This window comes from Acanthopagrus latus, chromosome 14 (genome assembly GCF_904848185.1).
Source record: "Acanthopagrus latus isolate v.2019 chromosome 14, fAcaLat1.1, whole genome shotgun sequence".
Taxonomy (NCBI): Eukaryota; Metazoa; Chordata; class Actinopteri; order Spariformes; family Sparidae; genus Acanthopagrus; species Acanthopagrus latus.
Window position 1 is genome coordinate 5,359,923 of NC_051052.1, and position 22,492 is coordinate 5,382,414.

At 44.1% G+C, this 22,492-nt stretch overlaps 4 protein-coding genes across 7 annotated transcripts; 3 read left to right on the plus strand and 1 right to left on the minus strand.

Annotated features, from left to right (window-relative positions):
* The first annotated feature begins 659 nt into the window (after positions 1 to 659).
* Positions 660 to 5,726, plus strand: LOC119032246 (zinc finger protein 345-like). The gene is made up of 7 exons (XM_037121199.1): positions 660 to 821; positions 2,184 to 2,386; positions 2,501 to 2,593; positions 3,012 to 3,107; positions 3,217 to 3,327; positions 3,821 to 3,944; positions 4,189 to 5,726. The coding sequence occupies exons 1-7, from the start codon at positions 782 to 784 to the stop codon at positions 5,670 to 5,672; spliced, it is 2,151 nt and encodes a 716-aa protein (XP_036977094.1). The 5' UTR covers positions 660 to 781; the 3' UTR covers positions 5,673 to 5,726.
* Positions 5,727 to 7,400: 1,674 nt separating this feature from the next.
* On the plus strand, positions 7,401 to 12,132 carry si:ch211-214j24.10 (uncharacterized protein LOC558894 homolog). Its single transcript, XM_037121208.1, has 4 exons — positions 7,401 to 7,557; positions 9,844 to 10,638; positions 10,752 to 10,784; positions 11,258 to 12,132. Exons 1-4 carry the CDS (start codon positions 7,542 to 7,544, stop codon positions 11,305 to 11,307), a joined length of 894 nt encoding a protein of 297 aa, XP_036977103.1. The 5' UTR covers positions 7,401 to 7,541; the 3' UTR covers positions 11,308 to 12,132.
* Positions 11,941 to 18,061, minus strand: LOC119032249 (O-sialoglycoprotein endopeptidase). Its single transcript, XM_037121207.1, has 12 exons — positions 17,934 to 18,061; positions 16,997 to 17,124; positions 16,773 to 16,892; positions 16,258 to 16,433; positions 15,996 to 16,091; positions 15,851 to 15,900; positions 15,662 to 15,740; positions 15,509 to 15,574; positions 15,010 to 15,100; positions 13,551 to 13,626; positions 13,045 to 13,143; positions 11,941 to 12,783 (listed from the first exon to the last, which is right to left on the minus strand). The coding sequence occupies exons 2-12, from the start codon at positions 17,109 to 17,111 to the stop codon at positions 12,744 to 12,746; spliced, it is 1,008 nt and encodes a 335-aa protein (XP_036977102.1). The 5' UTR covers positions 17,112 to 17,124; positions 17,934 to 18,061; the 3' UTR covers positions 11,941 to 12,743.
* apex1 (APEX nuclease (multifunctional DNA repair enzyme) 1) lies at positions 17,643 to 22,487 on the plus strand. Of its 4 annotated transcripts, XM_037121202.1 has the most exons (6): positions 17,643 to 17,925; positions 18,027 to 18,132; positions 20,290 to 20,421; positions 20,519 to 20,682; positions 20,769 to 20,961; positions 21,368 to 22,487. In XM_037121202.1, exons 2-6 carry the CDS (start codon positions 18,039 to 18,041, stop codon positions 21,880 to 21,882), a joined length of 1,098 nt encoding a protein of 365 aa, XP_036977097.1. In that variant the 5' UTR covers positions 17,643 to 17,925; positions 18,027 to 18,038; the 3' UTR covers positions 21,883 to 22,487. The 4 variants fall into 4 exon arrangements, with proteins under 4 accessions (XP_036977097.1, XP_036977101.1, XP_036977099.1 ...); XM_037121206.1 differs by lacking the exon at positions 18,027 to 18,132 and having other exon boundaries at positions 17,646 to 17,925; XM_037121204.1 differs by lacking the exon at positions 17,643 to 17,925 and having other exon boundaries at positions 18,024 to 18,132.
* Positions 22,488 to 22,492: the final 5 nt, after the last annotated feature.

Genomic DNA, 22,492 nt, shown 5'->3' on the forward strand with positions numbered 1-22,492 from the left:
CTGTGAATGTCGCTCAGTAGAACAGTCGTGTTTCCAATTAAGTCACTGTTGACGAAGACTAATTTTATGGAATTCTATTTTAAAGTAGTTAAGTTATATTTTTGCGACGACGGCAGAGAAACAAGATTTTGCCTGCACGCCATGAAGAACAATTAAATGACGAGTATCATTCCAGCACACTAAAGTCTTAAAGTTTGCACATGGGAAATACTGCAAATAAAGAGTTTTGTCTACCTTCCAGGTGGTTCTGTTATCTCTTGTGTAAAACCTCATTCAGTACAATATTAGGCTTAGGTACACACCACACACAACCAACAACCATTAGTACACTGTTTATTTATCAGCGCCACCTACTGTGTTGCTGTCCACATTGATTAGCTGATGTCAAACTACAGTGTTTGTGTCCAGGCCATCATCAGCTGGTGCTGTTAATCATGGGTGATTTTGTCTAGTTGCTCTCTGTTCTTGAGTGTGCAGTATTTGTGCATAACTTAATAGTTTTGTGTTTTTTAAACAATTAGCAGCTATTTCTGCTTTGATAAGAGCTAACACAAACCTTAAATAAGTCTACAAATGATATTACTATAGATTTATTATGAATAATTCATTGAAGTTCTACAAGCGACCGGTGGGGGGCAGCAGTGGGCGCCTGCTGAGTCTTGTTGTGCCCTTAGTTTTAAGAAAAGAAGAAGAAGCAGCTACCAACCAGTGCCCTGCAGCCTTCTGGTTGTTGAAGTGACTTTTCAAAGTGACTTTTCCTCATTGCCTCAGTGCCTCAGTCATGGAAACGGTTGGCAGTGCCTACCAAGTGGAAAACACAGGTCGGTTTTATTGGAGCGTTAAGTAATTCGGTCGCAGCTAGCAGCTAACTGGTTAGCTGCATGGCATTGTGTCGATAGCTTGTAGCCCTGGCTAACAGCAGTGGTAGCTGGTAGCTAGCATTAGCTCACGTAAACACAGCAAAACGTGAAATTCAGGCGACATTTAACACGTGTAGGAACTTCGACATTGTTCTTGGGCGAACGGAGGGATTTATGTTCCCTTGTGAGTGGGCTGTGGCTATGTCTGGCAGCTAACTGAGCTAAAAATTAAAAAAAAAAAAAAAACATTGATAGTAGTTGTTGCTGTCAGCTCATGAGCTCTTATATACGACCTGTACAGTGTTGAGGTTAAGATACACTGTTATTACTGTAGAAAAATAAAGGAATGAAATGCAAGAGGCTAGTAAACATAAACACAAAACGTGACTGGGAAGAGAGCTGTCATATATCTTCAAGACATTTTTCAACACGCGTGAGATTTAGATTTAAAGCGTGTTTTCATTCTGATCACTTTTCAACTGCACTATGAACCACAGTGTTAGCTGTGACTGTAAAAACAGTCTTCTACCAACAAGTAAAATCAGTGCTGTTTGTCGTGTAATTTGCATGTTGCAAACTAGATTTAAACTCAAGTGTTCCACCTAACAGTCACAACAGACCCTGTATACAAGGTGATGTTTGGTTTGTAAGAAAATGTGCACATAGGTTTCGACCACTTATTAGAGATGCTCGATATATTGGACCGATGAATTATCAGTTATCGACAGATCATGAAATTATAGAAGGTGAATAGAGCCGATAATACAAAGCCACGTAGCTTTTGGTGCCTTAACAAGTGCAACATTTACACACAGCAGTGGGCGGCCTGCACCTTTAAAGTTGGTTTGTGAGCAGCCATAGTAAAGGAGGACAGTGTCAGCGCTGATGTCACGCTCATGATGTTGAACCCACACACCTTTAGAGCCACGGAATGTAGACGAGAGCCACACATGCCAGCGGCGGCTGGTGTGGAGTCATTTTACAAGAAGAGAAGAAAACACGATTGGCATTTGCGGTGCATGCATGTCCTGCAAAGTGTTTGGAGAGGAGGGAAAAATCTTATCAGAGCTGTTGGATATATGAAATCGACCATCTTTGCCCTTTACATCTGAGTCTTAACACTTGTGTGCACAAACTACAGGTTAGGAACTTCTTTAAAGAAATATATAAAAATGAGTAATTATAAGTTTTATTTATGTGTCGGCCATGAAAGGCAAACATCGGAGGACACACATCCATACACTGCATCCCTACTACTCATTTGTTGTTGCCACATTAACATGTAATGGGAAGACACTTGTTCATATGTCCATGTCTGTGCAGATATATTCCTGCCGCTGTCATCACTGAGGCTGCTGATCCCTCCCCTGCGGCTGCTCTCTGCTGCCATGTGGCAGGTGGCTCAGCGGAGAGAAGTCCCCGATTACGAAAAGCTCGACGAGTTTGTGACGCTGGTGACGGCCACAGTCCCAGACCTGCTCAGCCCAAAGCAGCGGGGCAGACTGCTTCTCAGGCTGAGAGCGAAAGTGAGTCAGCGGGGTCGCGTGTGAGATCGAGTTACGAAGCCTCACGGGTTTAAGGGGCAAGCCGAGCCAGAATCTTGCTGTAGGGAAACCTCTCTCTTCTGTCTGCGTCTTCAGATTATTCTTGAGTTATGCAAAAACGAGGAGACAGCCAACGTGTTGACCGTGCAGCCTCACCTGACGCGAATCCGCCCGCCAGGACACACAGGAGTAAGTAAAAATCACATTTCACACAATTATTCCTGATGGAGCAGCTCCCAAATGTGGTTATTTTCTGGTTTCTTTACTCCCCTTTGACAGTAAACTGAGTGTCTTTGGGTTGTGGACATTGAGGGTGTCCTCTTTGGTTTTGGGAAACACTGATCATTATCTTTCATCATTTCTGACATGTTATAAGACTCAATTTAGCAAGAGTTATGGTGAGGTGAGAACAAAATCAGAACATTCTCCCCCTAGATGTCCAACAGTTGAAGAATATCGGACCATCCGACCAAAACTCTGCACACTTCTGAACAGAAATGTACACAGTTCACCTTTTAAATAAAAAAAGATAACATATTAATAATAGTTGCAGCCCTACAAGTGTTGTTTGGAGATTGGTCTCTGTTACACTGATAGTGTCTTTCAGAGCGGAGATGCGGAGGTGGATGCTGAGGAGGCCATTTTCGTGGAACTCATCCAAACACTGCTGAAAGACCCAGCGGAGAGGGAGCATTTTTACCAGGCAAGGCAACTGCACGTGTGACCCGACCGCCCATTTAAAGAGTCTCATGCTTTGTTTGTAGCTGCACTCTGCAACGGTTGGGTTTTTGACCAGTTAACTCTTTCCTCAGGAAGTTTTTCCCACAGAATACGGTCTCAGCTACGACACGGACATGCAGCTCCTTGTGTCGGAGTTCCTCTCTAAACTGGAGAAGCTCCTGCCGGTACCCGACCTCAGTCAGGTAGAGAAATGACATCACATTGCAGCAGTTGCTACATTATACCTCTTAAAGACAGTATAAGTCAAATAATTAAAATATAGGCTCATCTAGCTCCAACCTTTCTATTTCTGATAGAAAATAGATTTTTAAGAATTTGAGAACATTTGATGTTTGTTTTGTTTTTTTATTAATATATTGAATTTAAAGGTTTCCATCATTAGGAGAAATGCTATTAAATATATAGCATACTTTTTTATTTACTGGGCTGTGACAGGATGTAAAAAATGAATGTAGGGCAATATATCATCATCGGAATTCTTTACTGACTTAATGATCTTGGTCAGGCTGTAGTCACTAATGGCTTCGGTGCAGATGATCATCATCCTTGAGGAGCAGTTGTAGTCATCACTGTCTTACAGGGAAGCGTCATGGTGGGTGGAATGTTGTCTGAACGATCACTTTGAGCAAGTAGCACCTCGTTCGTGCTGACACATCACCTTCTGTCCATAAACAGACGGTGTCCTGGCTGACCTCTGCCCCCTCTGTGCTGAGGGAATGCTGGCAAGCACTCTCCAGCCCGGACGACCTGAGGTCCCTCCTGCAGCACCACAAATCTCTCGAGAATCTCGGAACACAAGGTAACCAGATGCACTGTTCATGCCGGTAATCTGCTTTAATCCAGGCCTGCTGTTGTTCAGGTATTTTTTTTTTGTGTGGATGGAGGTCTTTATAAAAATGACCAGCGCAGACTTGTGTTTACAAATGTAGCCCAAGAACCACAGCCTCAGCCTGGCATCTGAACCCAGCCATGCTGCATGCAAACACTCGGCTATATTTGAGTAAAGCATAAAACAGCAACTCGTATTTTCTGTGTATCCATAGCTACCACCGTGGAGATGTCCACCCAGGTCTTTGCCTGCTCCGAGTGTCCGTTCTTCCACATGCAGGAGTCCTACCTGCTGCAGCACATGGAGCACAGTCACCCGGAGCAGTACAGCAGATTCCAGAAGGCCGCGGAGACACCGAGGGCCCCCGAGAAGAAGATCCAGCGTCCCGAGTTCCCAAAGCCTTTCCCCATCCACGACAGGCCTGTCCCCAACACGTGCCAGGAGTGCGGCAAATCTTTCACGCGCGCCTCAGACTTGACTCGCCACCTGCGGACACACACGGGGGAGCGCCCGTATACCTGCGGTGAATGTCAGAAGGGCTTCAAAAACTCCTGGGACCTGACCAGACACCAGCGCATTCACACCGGAGAGCGACCCTTCCTCTGCTCCCAGTGTGGCAAGCGGTTCACGCAGATGGGGCTGCTCAAGCTGCATTTTGAAAGAACCGCGTGCGGCCAGGCTTGCGACCCCCCCATTGAGTTCACGCAAGAGGTCGTAGTGGTGGAGGAGTCATCACAGAAGGGGGGCGCTCAGTATAAATGTCAGAAATGCGGCGAGAGCTTTGGCAGCATCCTGGAGCGGCTCAGGCACAGGCAGAGGCACGTAGTGAGGCGCCAGTACAAATGCTCCCTGTGTGAGAAGATCTACAGCCGAGCATCGGACCTCAAGAGGCACCAGATGAAACACACCGGCGAGCGGCCGTTCGCGTGCGAGTGTGGGAAAAGCTTCACGCACGTGTGGCTTCTGAACAAGCACCAGCAGATCCACACCAGGGAACGACCGTACCCCTGCGCCGAGTGCGGGAAGAGCTTCACGCAGCTCCAGATCCTCAACAGGCACCTGCTGACCCACAACGGCCAGCGTCCCTTCCAGTGCTCCTACTGCGACAAGAGCTTCACCCAGCTGGCCAGCCTCACACGCCACAAACGGATCCACACGGGCGAGAGGCCGTACCTGTGCACCACCTGCGAGAAGACGTTCCTCACGCACGGAGAGCTGGTGAGACACGAGCGCAGCCACAGTAACCTGAGGCCGTTCAGCTGCCCACAGTGCCCCAAGAGCTTTAAGACCAAACGGGCTCAGAGCGAACACCTCAACACACACACGGGAGAGCGCCCGTTCGCATGCGCCCAGTGCGGGAAGAGGTTCGCCAAGTCGACCTCGCTCGTCCGGCACAACCTGACTCACACGGGGGAACGGCCCCACCAGTGCTCGCAGTGCAGGAAGACCTTCCTCACCTCTGGTGAGCTGCTCCTCCACAAGCGGATCCACACGGGAGAAAGACCCTATCCCTGCTCCTACTGTGAGCGGAGGTTCAGGTGCTCCTCTGACCTCAACATGCACGTCCGGACACACACGGGGGAGAAGCCCCACAGCTGCCTGCTCTGTAAGAAGAGCTTCTCTACGTCCACGAGACTGAAGAGACATGCACGGACACACATGGAGAAGGGCGGCGTCATAGAATCATTTAGCCTTTGAGCTGACAGTTAAAGATGTAGAAGATAAACAAATAAAAACTTTCTTTCATCAGTTGGACAGTTTCATTTTTATTTTCTATTGTTGTGGTGCTCCTTTTATTAAAACTATCGTTCTGTCTGATTTGGTGAACACAGGAATGATAAAGTTTCGCTAGTTGTAGATGCTTTTTTAAAGTGGCTTACAGTAAGTTTATTTAGCACCACAGGACAAGAGCTAGATGTTTTTGATCATCAAAAATACGAGTCTGTTCAGTGCTACAGTAAAAGTGCTTAGGGGGTCTTTTTGAAACAGAATCTCAAAGGGGAGGCCCTCAGTTTCTAGAGCAAAATGTTAATTACCATAAAAATCTGTCCATTCACTTTGTACACCCAGAATAAAAAGTGCTCTAGGGGAGAGATTCTCAAGTACTGTAGCTTGCGACTCTTTGAAATGAAGCATTGCCTACTGACTCACTGTCACCAGATGCATGTTGTGTGTTATGAACAGGTCCAGCACCAAGTGATTATTTTGGATGATTTAGGGGGCCTGGAGAGGTCAAGTGATCCAGTTACACACTAACAGTGGGAAAATTCACAAATCTAAAAAAAAAAATGGGGCAAACCATTGCACAGTCTTTCTTTCAGTTACATGACTTCTGAAACGTGGGTTACAAAGCTACTCATGCAGGTTAAGAGGACCCCTTTGAAACAATCGTGGAATTAGGTTTATTTTGGTAGATAACATTTAGTAAATACATTACAAAGGGTGAATGATCAAAGACTAAAGAGGAGATGGAGATTCTGGAAGACAGTGGCAGGAGATTACAGTTTGGAAAAAGTGATAAAGCAAAGCAAAGAGCAGAGCGGAGAGTAAAGGCCGACGGGGGCTCCAGGAAGGAAGAGGACCAGAATCAAGGCCAACCTGTCCACAGAGGACCCAAAGAAAATGAGAAAGAAGCAGAGGCAAGCAAATTTATCAAGCATAAAGCTATGAAAAGTTGGGCGAAAGAAAGGCAGAGGAGGAACACCGGAGAGGGAGCACAAAGATCTGTGATGATGAGAGAGAAGGCCAAAGATTTTAAAGATGGCACCACTGATCGACATGTGGCACTGGAGGACAACTGCTCAGGTAATGGTGGGTTTTTCTTAAAATTACTTATTGTGATTTTTAATAGCTCAGTGAACTGTGTTGTGTTGGATAACTTGTCATGTGGGGTCATTAGAGGGTCAGGCTCTCTGCTTTCCACTGTGTGACTGATTACAGGTTTCTGCGTTACCTGATTAAAGGTAATAAGGGTGTCGCATTCAAGAAAACAATGAAAGGAACAAGGTACAAGAGCAGAATGTGTGTACTCCACTCAAGGCTGAAGAACACTGGGGTTGTAATTACAGCACTATTATAGCAGATTGTCTCCTGATCCTTCGTTTCAGGAAATTTGATTATCTAATGTTTGCTGGTGCAAGTTATGTTAACACAGGTTGTGTGAGTGTAGGACAATTCTACAACTTTTAAATGGTGTACCAAGGAAACACTCCAGTATTCATTTACAGCATTTTAATTATATGTATATATAATTTATATTTGATACCGATAATTAACAAAAAAAAAGGTCAAAAGATATAATCTGACTCTAAAAGAGGTAAAGAAACTTCATCCCCGTTACCACGTGGTTATCACATGGGTAATAATTATGGCGAGGGTTGAATATTAAAATTTCCCTCCAAGTTTCCCGCCGGACCGCTTATCTACAGGGACTTCCTGTCCCACCCACATTCTCGTGTCGCTTCCGGGTGGCCACACAAGATTCATCCAGCGAACCGTCGTTACCTTAGCGTAGTAAACAAAAGTTCCAAAACGGTTTAGCTCCCGCGACACTTTGAACTAAAAGACATGCATATCAAAACAGGTAAGTTTGCACAACTTTTCGACTCACGGGACCGAAATTCCTCACTTTCGGCGCTGTTATTTTGTTGTCTTGCCGACGGTGTTAGCAACCGTGCTAGCGGTATCGACAGCAGCCTGCTCGCCGCTTTGAATGGGGGGGTTACGAAACTTAACTTCGGCTAACATGCTAGCTAGCTGTTAATTTCATGATATGATGAAAAATAAAGCCATCCCCATCGACGACAGCTTTTGGGTTTGGGACATATTTGAATTGAATACATAATGTTGTAACGGCAGTCGGGTGAAACCGTCGAGTTTTACTCGCCGCACCATGACGCTGCTAATCAAAGTTTGCTAACACCGGTGCTGGCTGGTAGCTTTTTGCGGTCTTGTTAGCTGCCAGCACCACATACACGGATCTGAACATGTTGTTGTTATCGAAGAGACGGCAACAAAGCAGGCAAGTTAACCCCTTTGTAGGAACTTGGTGAGTTTGTACTGTCAGCTAATTTCTCGAAATTTCTGTCACGGTACTTCAGACGGACTCCCTTGATTTAGTACACTATGGTTGCCTCAGCCGTCTCCTTAAAATGTGGCGCTTACGAGCGGGCAGGCACACGGTTCAGGCCGAGCGTGTTCATTCTTTAATCAAATTTAGGTTGAATCTTTATTTTGCGGCCAGTCAACAGGTCACCTGTTGGGAGTTTCGCTCTTACCGCCGAGAAGGCATTTCCTAATGTCGCTCCCTTTTAAAGACAATGAGCAGTAATGACTTCATCAGCCCGATTTATGCCATGTGGACAGAAAATGGCTCGACTAGAAATAAAAGAAGTTGTTTGACTAACCATCCTGTTGCCAAGATGCCATCAAGTGTGACTGGATGACGGATTGTTGTGCAACACTGATACTAGACCAGTAAAGGTGCTATGTAAGCTGTGACGGGCGGTAACCAGTGAGATTTATTGTGCAGTTCCTATAATTGTACAGTTTCCTTTTGAACATTAAGACAAGGTGAATGTATTCTTTTTATTTCATGAATCATATTTTCTTTTATTGATCATTGCCATTTAGTCTATAAAATGTCAGAAAATAGTTTGAAATCCCCAAGTTGGGGAGGGCCAGAGGAAAAGTTTTCATTTTGATTCTTTGGTGCAACCAACCACTCAAAACCCACATTTTCGATTTACAATGACATAAATGAGGGAAATTACGCCAATTGTCACATATTGGAAGATATGACTTGCCATTTTTTTTTTCTTGGTTAAATGAGTTCACCCTCAAGACAGATGGGAAAATGGTCTACAGAAGATGTTGCAGATGATTTGTCTGTTAATTGACTGATTAATCAACTAAATGTTTCACTAATACAGATGTCCGCACACTCACCAGACAGTTTCAGCTTCGTATTTTGGTAATGTTTCTGCTGTCAACAGACCACGCACTCCGGGATGAGAGGTTTTGCTCGAGCTGTTCTGTCCTCTTTACTTCAGCATTGGGCCATTCTGTTCTTTTCTGCACAGCTTGGCAAATGTTCAGCAGCCGGCAGCCGTTGTACTGCCCAAACCACCCCGATGAAGTCACGTGAAAGTGTGTCCACTGCCACTGATGATTGCTTATATGAATCAGCCTAGCTCAAAGAGCATTTATAAACCAATGCCGTGTGAAGCACCTGTTCTGAGACGCAGAAGATTTTTATACAAGAATTGGCACATATACACACTTTTGTTTTATTTAATAGATGCAAACAAGCTCAATGTGTGATTTCTTATTGCCAGAGAATGTACAGGAAAACACAGCAGTGTAAAAGCAGCATGGCGACTAATGTTGTGGTGATTAGTGTTTATTTTTTATTGATATTTTTTAAATATCTCGTGCTTCAATCTCTCTTTGAAACTCAACACTGACTGAACAATGTTCGAGCACTGATTGAACGTAGACAGATGCATTATGCTCCAGCGTCCTGAAAACTTCACCACCAGTCAGAGCATTGCGCAAGAAAGGGGGTGAAAATTGCAACATCCACGGGGATGTCAGGTTTCCATCACAGCCGGTCAGAGCTGGAGGGGCTAAAAATACCTCATAATTACTCTAGAGTCATTAGACTTGGGAATTAATTCTCATTGTACCCTTTTTCTACTGAAGACACAGGCTATGTTAGTGTTTAGTTAGTGCAGGACAGTGATATGTTATTGGGCTTAGTCCAAATGTTCTCCAATTCTGATTGTTTCAAATGAAACAAGGATACAAATATATTGAAACGTGCGACAACAGCAGATGCCTAATGGACATGTCCTCTTCACCCTTTCAGGTACATGGGAAGCCAGTAACACTGTGTGCGAGTCCGATACCCTGTGTGATCCAGCAGCCCTTGTTTCAGCCACCAACTCAGAGCCACATATTCGCAACCGTCGTCTGTCTCCTGGCTCAGGCAACTGTGGAGGCGGTGGGGGTGGAGGTTGCATCTCTGGTGAGCAGCAGCCCCGACAGCTTTCACCCGAAGGCGACCTGATTGCACCCAGCCACGCACACACCTTCAGCTTTCGCAGGGAAAAAGAACGCAAGGGCCAGCAGCACAAAGGCCGCAGCCTCCGCAGGGAGAGTCAGAAGGGGATCAGCCGAGCAGGCGAGCGCCCCCAAAAGGTTAACCCAAAGGAGAGGTGGGTGGAGGACAGTCTGTCACTGCTCAAGCCCCCGCCTGCCTTCCCGGTGCAGGACAGTCCCGCCAAGCTGCAGCCCGCCGTCAGCTACGCCTCCAAGGTGAAGGCGGGGCCAGCAACGGGGACGCTGGAGGAGGACCGGCCCGCCATCGGCGTGCTGCTACAGAACCAGTGGGGTCTCAGTTTCATCAGTGAGGCGAGGCCGGTCACGGAGGGCTCTAGCACTCGCCCCGCTGCCAACGCCCTCCCCCCTCAGCCCACAGACACCGAACAGACAGCAGACCCACAGGTCGACACAGTTCTCACAGTCCAGCCCCCGGAAGAAACGCCTACTCCAGTCGCTACCTCCGTCATCCCCACCGCACGCCCAGAGGCGGACGAGAGCAACGGGAAGCTGCTGCTAAGTTGTCGCCATCTAGTGGAAGCTTTGAACTATCACAGTAGAGGTGAGTGCTAGGAGGAGCTTTGAGAATAACAACAGGCCACTTTTCTTCTGTTTTTGTTTTTTGTAATTCTTTGTTTCACCTCTACCATTGTGTCTCTTGTTTTGTCTCTTCAGAATGGAATGCCATCTGCAACAAACAGAAAAAAGGTAGGTTGACTCCAAGGGCAAACCAGTCAGAGCTGTCACGCCACTTACCAGGGATTTGCATCTTAATGTTGTGAAATAGTCTTCAGCTCTAGAAGTGTGAACCACAACATGTGTGTTTTTGGAAACCACCTAAACTGTGAATTGTGCTCTTTAAGAGAGAGAGAAAGCTGTTATAAGTTAAGCTCTTTAGTTGTTCACTACAACTATGTCTAAGGGTGAAATACCAGCCTTATGAAGTAGGAGTGTAACAGTTACACAGAAGTCACTGTTGGGTACTTGGCTGGGTTTTGGGGTCATGTTTAGTACTAATCATTGTGTGGTAAATGCAGCTAATCCACTTAGTGGATGTAAACAATCAAAATGTTACAAGCTTATCACGTAGAATGGTGTGACAGGCAGTCTGATTTATCTGATATGTGAATGTCGTGTATTTTTGCTTCAGACATTCCACTGACACTGTTCTTTTCTTGCAGTTCCAAAAAAGGTTGTTTGGTACAAGGAGACCCAGGATCACCCAGCCTAGCAGTGTGACAAGCCCAAAGCATATGTAAACACGTACACGACACACACCTACACGCACATGAAAACATGTAAAGACGGACACATTTTTGAGTCCTGTTCACACACACACTGCACTCAGGATGATGTCTTCACGCAAAGCCACACTGAGACACTTTGGACTAACTCAATGAGATCTTACAGCAATGGACTTTTTTAACGCCTTACAGAAAGCCTGCCTTAATTAATCAGACCTGTCTTCATCGCCTCTCATTACCATTTTAGCTTGTATGTGTAGAACTGGTCTTTTTTGTTTGTTTTAAACAATCTGAGGAGCTGTAATTTAATTTCCCCCCTCCCCCCTTTTTGAAAGCTGCAGTTTTATCAAACTTTTCGCGTCCTCTGTAAAGCGAGCGGTCAATCAAGCACTTTGTTCTAGAAAATCTGTTGTGACCAATCCCTGTGTGCGAGAAACCCTCATCAGAGTGATTTATTTCCCCCTTCTCCATTGCAAACAGAAGAATGTCTGTCTTGTACCTGCTTGAGTTTTTATGGTTAATGTATGCAGAGGACTTGTGTATCTGTGTCTTCAGTTTACAGAGGGGTGTAGTCAAAGGCACAGTAGAGTTCACCCGTCACATCTTAATGCTGTGTTCCCTTTTTTTTTTTTTTTTTTTTTATTTGGTTCCCTAATCGGGTGAATGTTACTCATGAATCCATAAGGGATCTCACCATGTTCGGTATGTTGATTTTGAAAAGAAAATTTATTGAATAAAAAAAAAAATTACACTGGAGAAAGAGGAGGAATGTAAGTGAAACAGTATTGCTTAATAAAAATGAATAAACTTGATAAGTTCCAGCTTGTCCTTTTTTATTATCAGTTCATATTCACTTCTGTACACACCAACAGTGGAAAACTCACATGTTTCTGTTAATGTTTCCCTCTGCAATAACAGACGAGCTATTTACAACCAAACATAAGCAGTAAAGCTTTGCCGTCAGATGTTTTATATAGGGAGTAGCTGCATTTATAACGTTTAAACGTAAGAAGTACGGGAACAACAAAAGTGACTCCATATCGGCAGCGACCCAGGCCGCGCTGATCTCAGCATCAAATGCGCAACCTTGCAGATTTTCTTCCCTCTGCTGACCAGAAATGTGTAGAGGCCAAATGTTCACCAGAAACTCAGGAGTAACAAGGTATTCCAAAATTAAATATACAGTACCCTCGCTGCTGCTGTATTTGAGGCCACCGTAGATTGAAGATGAGATGTGCACCTTAAAACTAATGCAGGGGAAAACAGAAAAACTTCTCAGAGGAAAGTTTGCCCAATAGTTATTTTTTTTTCCCCCAGAGTTCAAGTGTCCCTTCAGACGTCTTTAGAAAAGTTCTAAACCAGCTGCCATAACAGACCTGCTGCAACAACATCTGTAGCACCAACATGTTGCTCAGTCCATTAGTCAGTCTCTCCACGTCACCTCCACCTCATCTGTTCTGTACCTAAAATGGGAGAAATATTCATGTCAGTGTGGACGCAATACTCACATGTCTGTTACATTCTGGGAACTTTTTTTTTTTTAAATATACCATGGTGAAGACTGTGATGATTGACCTCTGTGGACCAACATGCTTCATCATTAAGTGACAAACAGCCAGTTTGGATTTTCAGGATAAACATCATTGTGAGCTTTGAGCCAGACGACTAGATAGGCGCTAGACTTGTGGTAGCAGAACGTAAAGAACAAGTGAGTCGAAGTCTACCTCTGTGTAATCCACGAGTCCTCCAGCTCCGTCACCTGACCGGCCCTGAACATCTCCCAGCCGGCTTGAGCGATCATTGCACCGTTGTCAATGCAGAACCTGTTGAGTGAACACAGTTATAACCAGACTGAACCTGGAACATGATGTTTTAATATGGACATTTACCGCTGAAGCCTCTCCATTAATATGGTTACTTTTTTTTTTTCTTAAATCACCTTTGTGCATGTTCAGCCTCTTGACACATTATTGCCAAGTGTTCTGAAAAGAATACTGTGATATTCTCCCCTGTTTTTATTACTTTTCTCAACATAATGTATTTTAATTAAATGCATGAAAAGAACCTTAATTAAGATGATAAGCCTTGTCAGACTGGAAAAGCCTCTAAATTATCCCGCACTATAGAAAGTCTGTTGGTGGGTGGGGGTGGGTGTTTCTGAATGTATGTATGTTCTGAATCTGTTGTCATTTAAATGTTAGCGAGAGTGAGCGTGGAGCGACTGGTTTACCGTTCATCCGTGGCAAACAGCTTGGCTCCTCTCTCCTTACACATCACCCCCATCATCTCCTGCAGACGCATGTTACCTGCCGAGGAAACCAGAAGACATGTTCGGCACAGGATACAGGACAAGGGCAGACGTAATGTTCCTAATCGGGACTTTGTTCTCTTAATTCAGAAACAATGTGACGCAATAAGAGTGAAGTTCAATATAAAACCATGAGGAGAAAGACATCACCTTATCGTGGATCTGATTCTCCTTAGTCTCATGAACTTAAGATGATCATGAGGGACACAATTTTGAAGAAGAGAGGGAAAATAAAAGCCAGAAACAGTTTGAATTGACAGGGGCATTTAGCCAGAAACTTGAATTGAAATGTAATTCTCTTTTTAATTTCATGGCATGCCTGTAAATCCATTAAAAAAACAAAAACAAAAACATTTCGAGAACAACATAAACTCTTCTTACATTTCCTCTAAGAGGGAATCTTTCGTGTGGCTGCTGCTCTGCTAACCAGACAGCTTCTCTGGCAGTCTGGTGATTATCACATCCAGGAATGACAATATTTGTGTTCTGATGGGAAGTCTTTTTTTTTTTTTTTTTTTTACAGAACTAAAGTGGGTAGCTTGTTCCCTCCAATGACTCTGTGATTCCAATCCATTGCACAACTGTTGTAACAGTGCGCAGTGCAACAGTGGGGGAGGACACACAGTCTCCCGTTTGTCCTGTTTGACTGATAAACTTGTAAAAAAGGCAGTAAACCTCACTCTCTCACGCTTCAGGACACTTACTGTTGATATGTCAGGTTCCTGTGACATTGGAACTATAGTACTGTTACTGGAAATATATGGACATTTGGCAATGGATGATAAGAAAAACACACATTAAAATGGCGCACAAAAGAAGCACAAAAAACATCGCTACTTGTTTTTCCACAGGGTTCCAATCTTTTATAATCCTGATTCCAAAAATGTTTAAAAAAATAAAAAATAAATAAATAAAAACAGAGAGCAATGATCCTGCCTGATCCATTTTGACCGGTGTTTATCTGAACACAGCAGAGACAAAAGATGTTCAGTGTTCAAACTGATCATGCTCATCGTGTCCTCCAGCTTAGGAGGAAAAAGGGAGATCCAGATTGTTTCCAGCGCAAAGAGTTTAACTTTCAAAAACTTCCCCAGCAAGTGTCGTCGGTTCAAAAACACAGTAACAAATACTGTCCTGTCCTGACTTTTTAAGGACATGTTTCAGGCTTAAAAATTCAGAATGAGTGTATATTTACAAAAAATACAGTTTACCAGTTTGAACGTTAAAGCATGTCTTTTTAGACTGTATTAAGTTGAATATAGGTTGCAAATGCATGCAAAAGATTGCAGCCTGTTTTTAATTAGGTTTCACGCAGCTACCAAACACATCAAGGGTTATAGCCTGGATGTTTCCTCTGAGCATCCATGTCTGATGTACTTACAGCCAACACCCCCGACGATCAGGACCTCTTGGGAGCCGCAGTGAGCCATGGCCCTCTCTGTGATCTCCACCAGCATGGAGAACAAGGTCTCCTGCAAACAGACCATGAGTTCATGAGCTGGTAAATCGATGAGCTAATCCTTTAATTTGGCACACATGATAGTAAACAGACTAACTTTGGGTTTTGGACTGTTGGTCAGTCACAGAAGTGACTAAATATTCATCTAAAGAGATGCAGATTTGGACATAAGATGTGTTGTTTTGTCAGAAACAATTTTCTGACATTTTATACACAATACAAACAAAAATAAAATCATGATGTTTTAGACCAAATATCTCATCATCATTAAGTTGATTAACCCTGTATAGTCTGAATTAGCCTTTATTTCTAAGGCCTACAAATGATACTATACATCTTTTCTTAACTAACTGAGCAACAGATTCACCATGTAGGGCAGCACAATATTAGCAGTATAACTGATAGTGTTGGTTCTTAGTACCTGCAGGGAGAAACACAGGTCCTCTGGTGTACACTGACCAGAGCTCAGCATCTTATGTGAAACGTCCTATGGAAGAAAAAAGAAAACAATGATGTAGTTGAAGACGTCAAACTGCAGCCTTGAGTTATGGGGTAGATAATTAGTTCCTCTCACCTCAATGTAGGATAAAATCCCAGAAAATGACACGTCCATTCCTTTTACTGTATATGGCAGCTCCACAAACTGACTCCCTCTAACAGCAGGACAACGAGCAAAGCAAATCAAAAATATCAGTCACGTAAATACAAACATGCAACACATTCCAAAGCAGTCAAGAGAAGAGACCTTGTGGCTGTCACTCACTTTTTGGCCATCTGCTCTATGTTGTAACCTGGACTGGGGTCATTGGAAATCTGAGCGGAGAAACAGATGTGCACACAAAGTATTAACACACATCGATCGCGTCCGTCTGTGCAGTTGCTCTGATGAGAACAATCATGTTACGCACCTTTATAACGCGAGCGAACCTGTCCAAACAGTTGCCAACTGCGATGTCGATGGTCTCCCCGAATATTCTGTAGCGCCGCTCTGAGTATGCAATAACCTGCAGAGGAAGACATGGAGATGGGGCTCATTGCACTTGCACCTAAAACATTTAGAACTCAGTGCATCTTAGAGCTCTGCAAACACGTCTTTACTGACAGCTGATTATCAGGAAGTGCAGAGGCTCTGTGCCGAAAGGAAACTAAGGCCTACGCTCAGAAACCAACCTGTGTGTTCCCTCCGCTAACGTAGAGCACGGTGGGGTTGTTGGCTTTTGTGATGAGTCGGCCCATCTCAATGTGGCCGATGCAGTGGTTGACGCCGAGGAGAGGCTTCCCCCAAAGCTGTGCGACTGTTCGAGCCACCAGAGCCACCGTCACCAGGGGGGCACCCATACCAGGACCTGTGGGAGAAGAAGAACAAGCGGGACTGTCACTTTAAAGTGGTGGCAGACATTAGATCCTTGTTTGAGGGAGAGAAAAACACATCTGTCAGTTTGTTGTTGCCTTCCAGCTGCTGATGAACATAAATCAAGATTTGCTTGAGGGACACTCATATGATTATCAAGCTTAAGCTAGGAGCAGATATCATGACTTTATCAATACACTTTGAATCATCATGATCTCACTTTCATCAAGTACAATGTGTACAAGTGTGTTCGATGGCATAAGTACAACGTAATCCTTATGCCATCGAACACACGTTTTCTACCACAAGTTGATGAGCCAGGATCCTGCGTTACCTTTGGTGTACGCCACACAGTCGATGTCTGCAGGCTTCAGCCCCGCCTGCTCCAGCGCCTCCTCGAGGACGGTCAGTACGACAGCGCGGTGGTGCCTGGCAGTGTCGCTTGGCATGAACCCTGACGGATAAAATAACATGCTGACAACTTTGCATGCACGTTTTTGTTATACGTTGTTGTGTATCGGCAGTGATGCAAAGCGGTTTAGCGGAAATGTGACTTGCCTTGACCAGGAGGGGTAATGTAGGTCCGTCGAGGGTTGGAAAGCACCTCTCCATCCCTGATGATTCCTATGCCAATCTTATTGGCACTGCCCTCGAATCCAATTACGACAGTCATTGCAGCTAAAAAACTATTTTCAAGAAGGAGAAAAGCAAGTGAAGCATGGAGTGAAGGTTAAAGTATTCTCTCTTTGCATGGAAGCAAAATACCCTTACTGATGCAGCAGTACAGTATCTGTTCCAAAGTGTATTCTGCCTTTAATTACTCGGTCTCTCTTGGAAACCCATTTCTGACAAAGGAAAACACCCTGATAAAAAAATGGAACATGATTCAAACTAGACTGTCAAAAGTGAGCAAAAGTGAAAACACATTAAATATGCTACACAATAACTGTTGCTCTCCAGCTCCCCTGTTAGCTAGAAGGGCAGAGGGCAACTAAACTTTCCTGAATCAAACATAGCAGCAGTCATTCTGTCCTAACTGCATGCAAGCATCTAATGCAACGCATTGCAGGCACTGGCTGTCCACATTCAACTCTGCACTACTATAACACTGTTGGACTCATTAAGCGCAGAGATACCGCCTGGCACCTATATTACCCACAATGCAATCCTACTTTGCGACATGCTTTACCTTTCATTATGCATCATTGGTCGAACTAACTCATGTAGACATTTAACCGTCACAATTACAAATTTAAATTCAGAACAGAGGGACAGCGCTACATTTAGGTTAGGACACAGTAAATTAGCCTTTTATATACTTGTCTTCACAATACATACCTAACCCACATAATACGTTACATAGTGTTCATATTTTGAAAAAAACAAAATAAAGCTCCCTGTGTAGCTGCTATGCTAGCAGTGACAGCATGCATGCATCCTAAGCAAAACTAGCTTGTACTACCGCTGCGGTGAATAACAAAAAAGGCGTTAGTACCTTTTTACTTTCCTGCGGTTGGTTACATTCACCCAAATTCCTGACAGTTAAACTTTTACTGTGATTATTTAACTTCCCGGTTAACTTCTGCAGCTCAGCTACTCCATGGGGGGGTCCCAAAAACTGACAGCTGTGGCTTTTAGCCTGAGCAAAAGGCTTGGTGAATATTATTTAACATCGGCAGCATTTCAGGATAACGGTATGTGCATTACAACAACTCGTGCTGTGTGTTTTGTCAGTTGAAAAATTGGGAGTAAAAAGATTTAGTTTTTTATTAAGTATTATTTTTCATCAGGCACCTGTTTAGGCATTCGCCACGCACAGTAAGCATGTGGCCAGAGATCTTTGCCGTGCTTTTTGTGTTTGTGTGTGTGGCTGTGTGTGTGCCTGGGGGTGTGAAGCAGAAGCACAAGCCTGGTCTCTGCATCCTGTCGTGAAAGTACAAGTAAGTAAGCTAATTTGCATCTCCTTTTCCTGAAACGCGTAGCCTGTAGAAATTACTCTGCCGCTATTTAACATTTGCATTTATTGATTAGTCAAATGAGCTCCGTGGGAAGCTAATTAGCTGTTGGCTGGTTATTGTCCATTCATTCTGAGAGCAGGCCGTCTGCTGCTGGCTCTGGGCTCTTTGTCATAGCGGAGGAGCTAGCGTTAGCATAGCTTGTTGCAACGACTAAAGAGCCTCTTCCGCTTTTGTTTTTCGTGTGTTCTCCATGCATGCCGTTACTTTTGCATCCATTGTGCCACAAAATGCATCCCTGGTTTGCCTTTAGTGTGCTTGGCTAACGTTATGCTCCTCACAGCAACGACGCGCAACCAAATAAAGGCTCAGTGCGCTTCCCCTTTGTCGGAGAGACTTTACTTAAGCCGTGGAGGACTAATTCGACTTTTGGCCGGCTGACAAGTAAACACCTACAAAACAAATGCATGTTAAATCGAGGTATTATTTGTAAAACGAGGATACGCAGGCACTCAGAGTTAAACATGTAGTTTTTTGTTTTTTGTTTTTTGTTTTTTTTAACATGGATGGATGGTGGACCACACCACTACTGGTGTTGATCTGCATCTTATGTCAGTCTTGGTACCCACTGAGGTTTTCAGACATGCTTGATGGGAGGTTGAAAACCGAAGTTGGTCACAGACTTACAACTGAAGAAAACGACCAAACGATTATTTAAAAAAAAAAAAAAAAAAAAGCAATACTTGCGTTAAAACATTTAAATGCATTGATATAAAGCCCAACATTTAGTTTATTACAGATAAAAATCAGTATAATTGGCCAATAAATCAGAAACTGACAGGTTTATTTCTTTTAAAGGTGCGAATAGGTACACATTTTTTTTTTGTTGGAACGTGTAAAAGATGTGGGTCGCAGATGTATGTACTTAAGTTTGCATGCCATCCAACTTCCTGTCTGGCCCTGAGAAAGAGCAGCTGTCTTAGTGGCCAAACTGTGTAATTACTACGACATGTGATGCACTGCAGCTCATATAGGCGTTTTTTTCGATGGACACATGTATTTATTTATGTATGTATGTATGTATGTATTTATTTATTTATTTAAAGCATCACAGATCTGGTGATGGCCTTAAACAGGTTGCCAGTTCTTACATATAGCACTTTTAACTAAAAAAAACCCCAACAATATTGCTCATTGCATATCTTGGTCACAGTTCTTGAACAATGAAATGGATCCCTCTAAAATTTCCGTAACTGTTTGTATTCAGTCAACATCAACATTATCTTTTGTTATAAACAGCTGTCAACATCAGAAGGCCAGCATGGGTCAGTCTCTAATAAGTGTTGGCATAGTGTTGGCAAACGTGTTGAATTGGAATGAATGCAAGCAACAACTTTTTTTCATTATCAATTCATTTGATAATGAAAAAATGATTGATTCATGTTCTGCAAACTTTCTGTTCAGTCCTTAAAATGCCAGAAAGCAAAATGCAGTTTTGTTTTTTTTTAGAACTCAAGTTATTCTCTCAAGATGCTTGATTTATTGGACCAACAGTACAAACTCAAACTGATCCCCTGGTCTGCATGTAGAAAGCGTCTTTGGGCAAGGTACTGAACCCCAAACTGCTCCTGATGTTCTGCACCCTGCATGGCAGCCATCGCCATCAGTGCATGAATATGAATATATGTTATGTTACTGTAAGTTGCTTTGGACAAAAATGTCTGCTAAATGCCTTTAATGTAAACATAAAAAATGTGAAAACAAGGAACATCCTCATGTTTGAGAAGCTAGAAACGGTGAATGCCGTACGTTGACATGCTTGATAAAACAATTATAGCTTTGATTCATTTTCTATCGATTGAGTCATTCGATTCCTCTTCTGTTTGTCTTCTCCAGCGGCGCGTGTGTTGTTGTGTGTGCGTGTTGTGTGTCTGCGAGGTGTGCTTGCAGTCAGGGCAGGCTCAAGTATGAAGAGAGGCAAGAAGGACGAGGTGGCGGCTGCAGACGGGGAGAACGACACAGGCTCTGGTACTACACCAGTGCACATTCAAACACGTGAAATTCTTGCAAATTTTGCATGTGAGTTGCCGCTGGAATGACAGCGCATGTTTCTTTCATCTCACAGCTTCTGCCAAGAAAGCAAAGAAGACTAAGGAACCAGAGGCCCCAATCCTGTACGAGGATCCTCCTGACAAACTGACCAGCAAAGATGGACGCAAGGCCAACATGAAGATCACCTCCTGGAACGTGGACGGGCTGCGAGCCTGGGTGAAGAAGAACGGTCTGGATGTGAGTATACAGCGACCTTGGGAAAACTTGTCTAGCTCAGTTTTTAGACTTGTGTCAGTGGTTAACGCGTCTGTTCTTCCTTCCAGTGGGTGCGTGAGGAGGATCCAGATGTTTTGTGCCTGCAGGAGACGAAGTGTGCAGAGAAATCCCTCCCTGCTGAAATCACCTCGATGCCCGAGTACCCTCACAAGTACTGGGCTGGGTCAGATGAAAAGGAGGGTTACAGTGGGGTGGCCATGCTCTGCAAGACTGAACCTATCAAAGTCACCTATGGCATTGGTGAGTGATGTCCTTACATTCATATATAACAGTGAATACACTAGCCAAGATTGACTAGATAGACTTTTGTTTGCATTTATAGTGATGTTATACTTGTTTTTCATTGAAATTAATTCATGAAGAGTGCATTTTTACTTTCCTGCTATCTTGGCATTTGGTAAACCCTCCACTTTTTATCTTTAACCAAGTACATTTCCAATAAAGGACTTGTATCATTGTGCTGGAAGCCAGTAGTTGGTATTTGTTAGCGAACTGTTGTGTTACTGTTGCTCTTGTTGAAAATCTCACCTGAGTCCTTCACAAATAAAGCTGCAGCACTGAACAACTTAAACAAATTGCCCTCACGCTTGTATCTAGTTTGTATTGTACCTAGTTGTTAACTGATCCTCCTCTACCAACCCTGCAGGCAAGGAAGAGCATGACAAAGAGGGCCGCGTCATCACTGCGGAGTTCCCCAACTTCTACCTGGTGACAGCCTATGTGCCAAACTCTGGCAGAGGCCTGGTGCGCCTCGATTACCGCAAAACCTGGGACGTGGACTTCCGGTCGTATCTGAGCGAGCTGGACATGCAGAAGTCCGTGGTGCTGTGCGGCGACCTCAATGTGGCCCACCAGGAGATCGACCTGAAGAACCCCAAGGGGAACAAGAAAAACGCAGGCTTCACTCCTGAGGAGCGCGAGGGCTTCACCCAGCTGCTGGAAGCCGGTTTCATTGACAGCTTCCGCGAGATCTACCCTGACCAGACCCACGCCTACTCCTTCTGGACCTACATGATGGGCTGCCGTGATAAGAACGTGGGCTGGAGGCTCGATTACTTTTTGCTGTCGTCCAGCTTGCTGCCGGGCCTGTGCGACAGCAAGATCCGTAACAAGGCGCTGGGAAGCGACCACTGCCCCATCACTCTGCACATAGCTGTGTAGGTCTCCGTCAGGTCTGTAGGGCTACTGCTTGCATAGCCTTTGCCGTTTTCCTATTACTTCTGTTCCAACTTGGCTAAAGCCATCATGTATGCCAGAGTTCGCTCTGTTAGAATGAGGTGTCGCCTGTCTGGGCACTTCGTCTCATGGCTGAAGCACTGCCCAAACTCACTCTTTCAGTAGGCTCAGCAGTAGCTTGGTTTCCAATCAGTTTTCACCGGCAACTTTCATGAAATGACTCGAACATAATTCTTAAAAACATTTGTCTACGTCATGTAACTGAAGTTTGTACGTAAACCCCCCATGTTGACTTAAATTCTGTTAAAACCCAACACTAAATACTGTAAAGATGTCTAAGCTGATGTTCAACAGTGACCTGTGGTTGGAAGTAGAGCTGATGTCTGTCTGTACTACTGCTGACCTGAGGCACAAGCCTTCATTCCACAGATCCTGCAGGAATGTTGTTGTTACTGTTTGACGTGGAACCACTGTTAAAAAAAAAAAGTGTATCTTCTTTTCGCACAAAATTGTTTAAGCTTCTTTTTCAAACCAGTGTTACGTTTTCTTGTCATAAACATGCCCACAATAAAAACTGGATTTATGTAAAACTTTC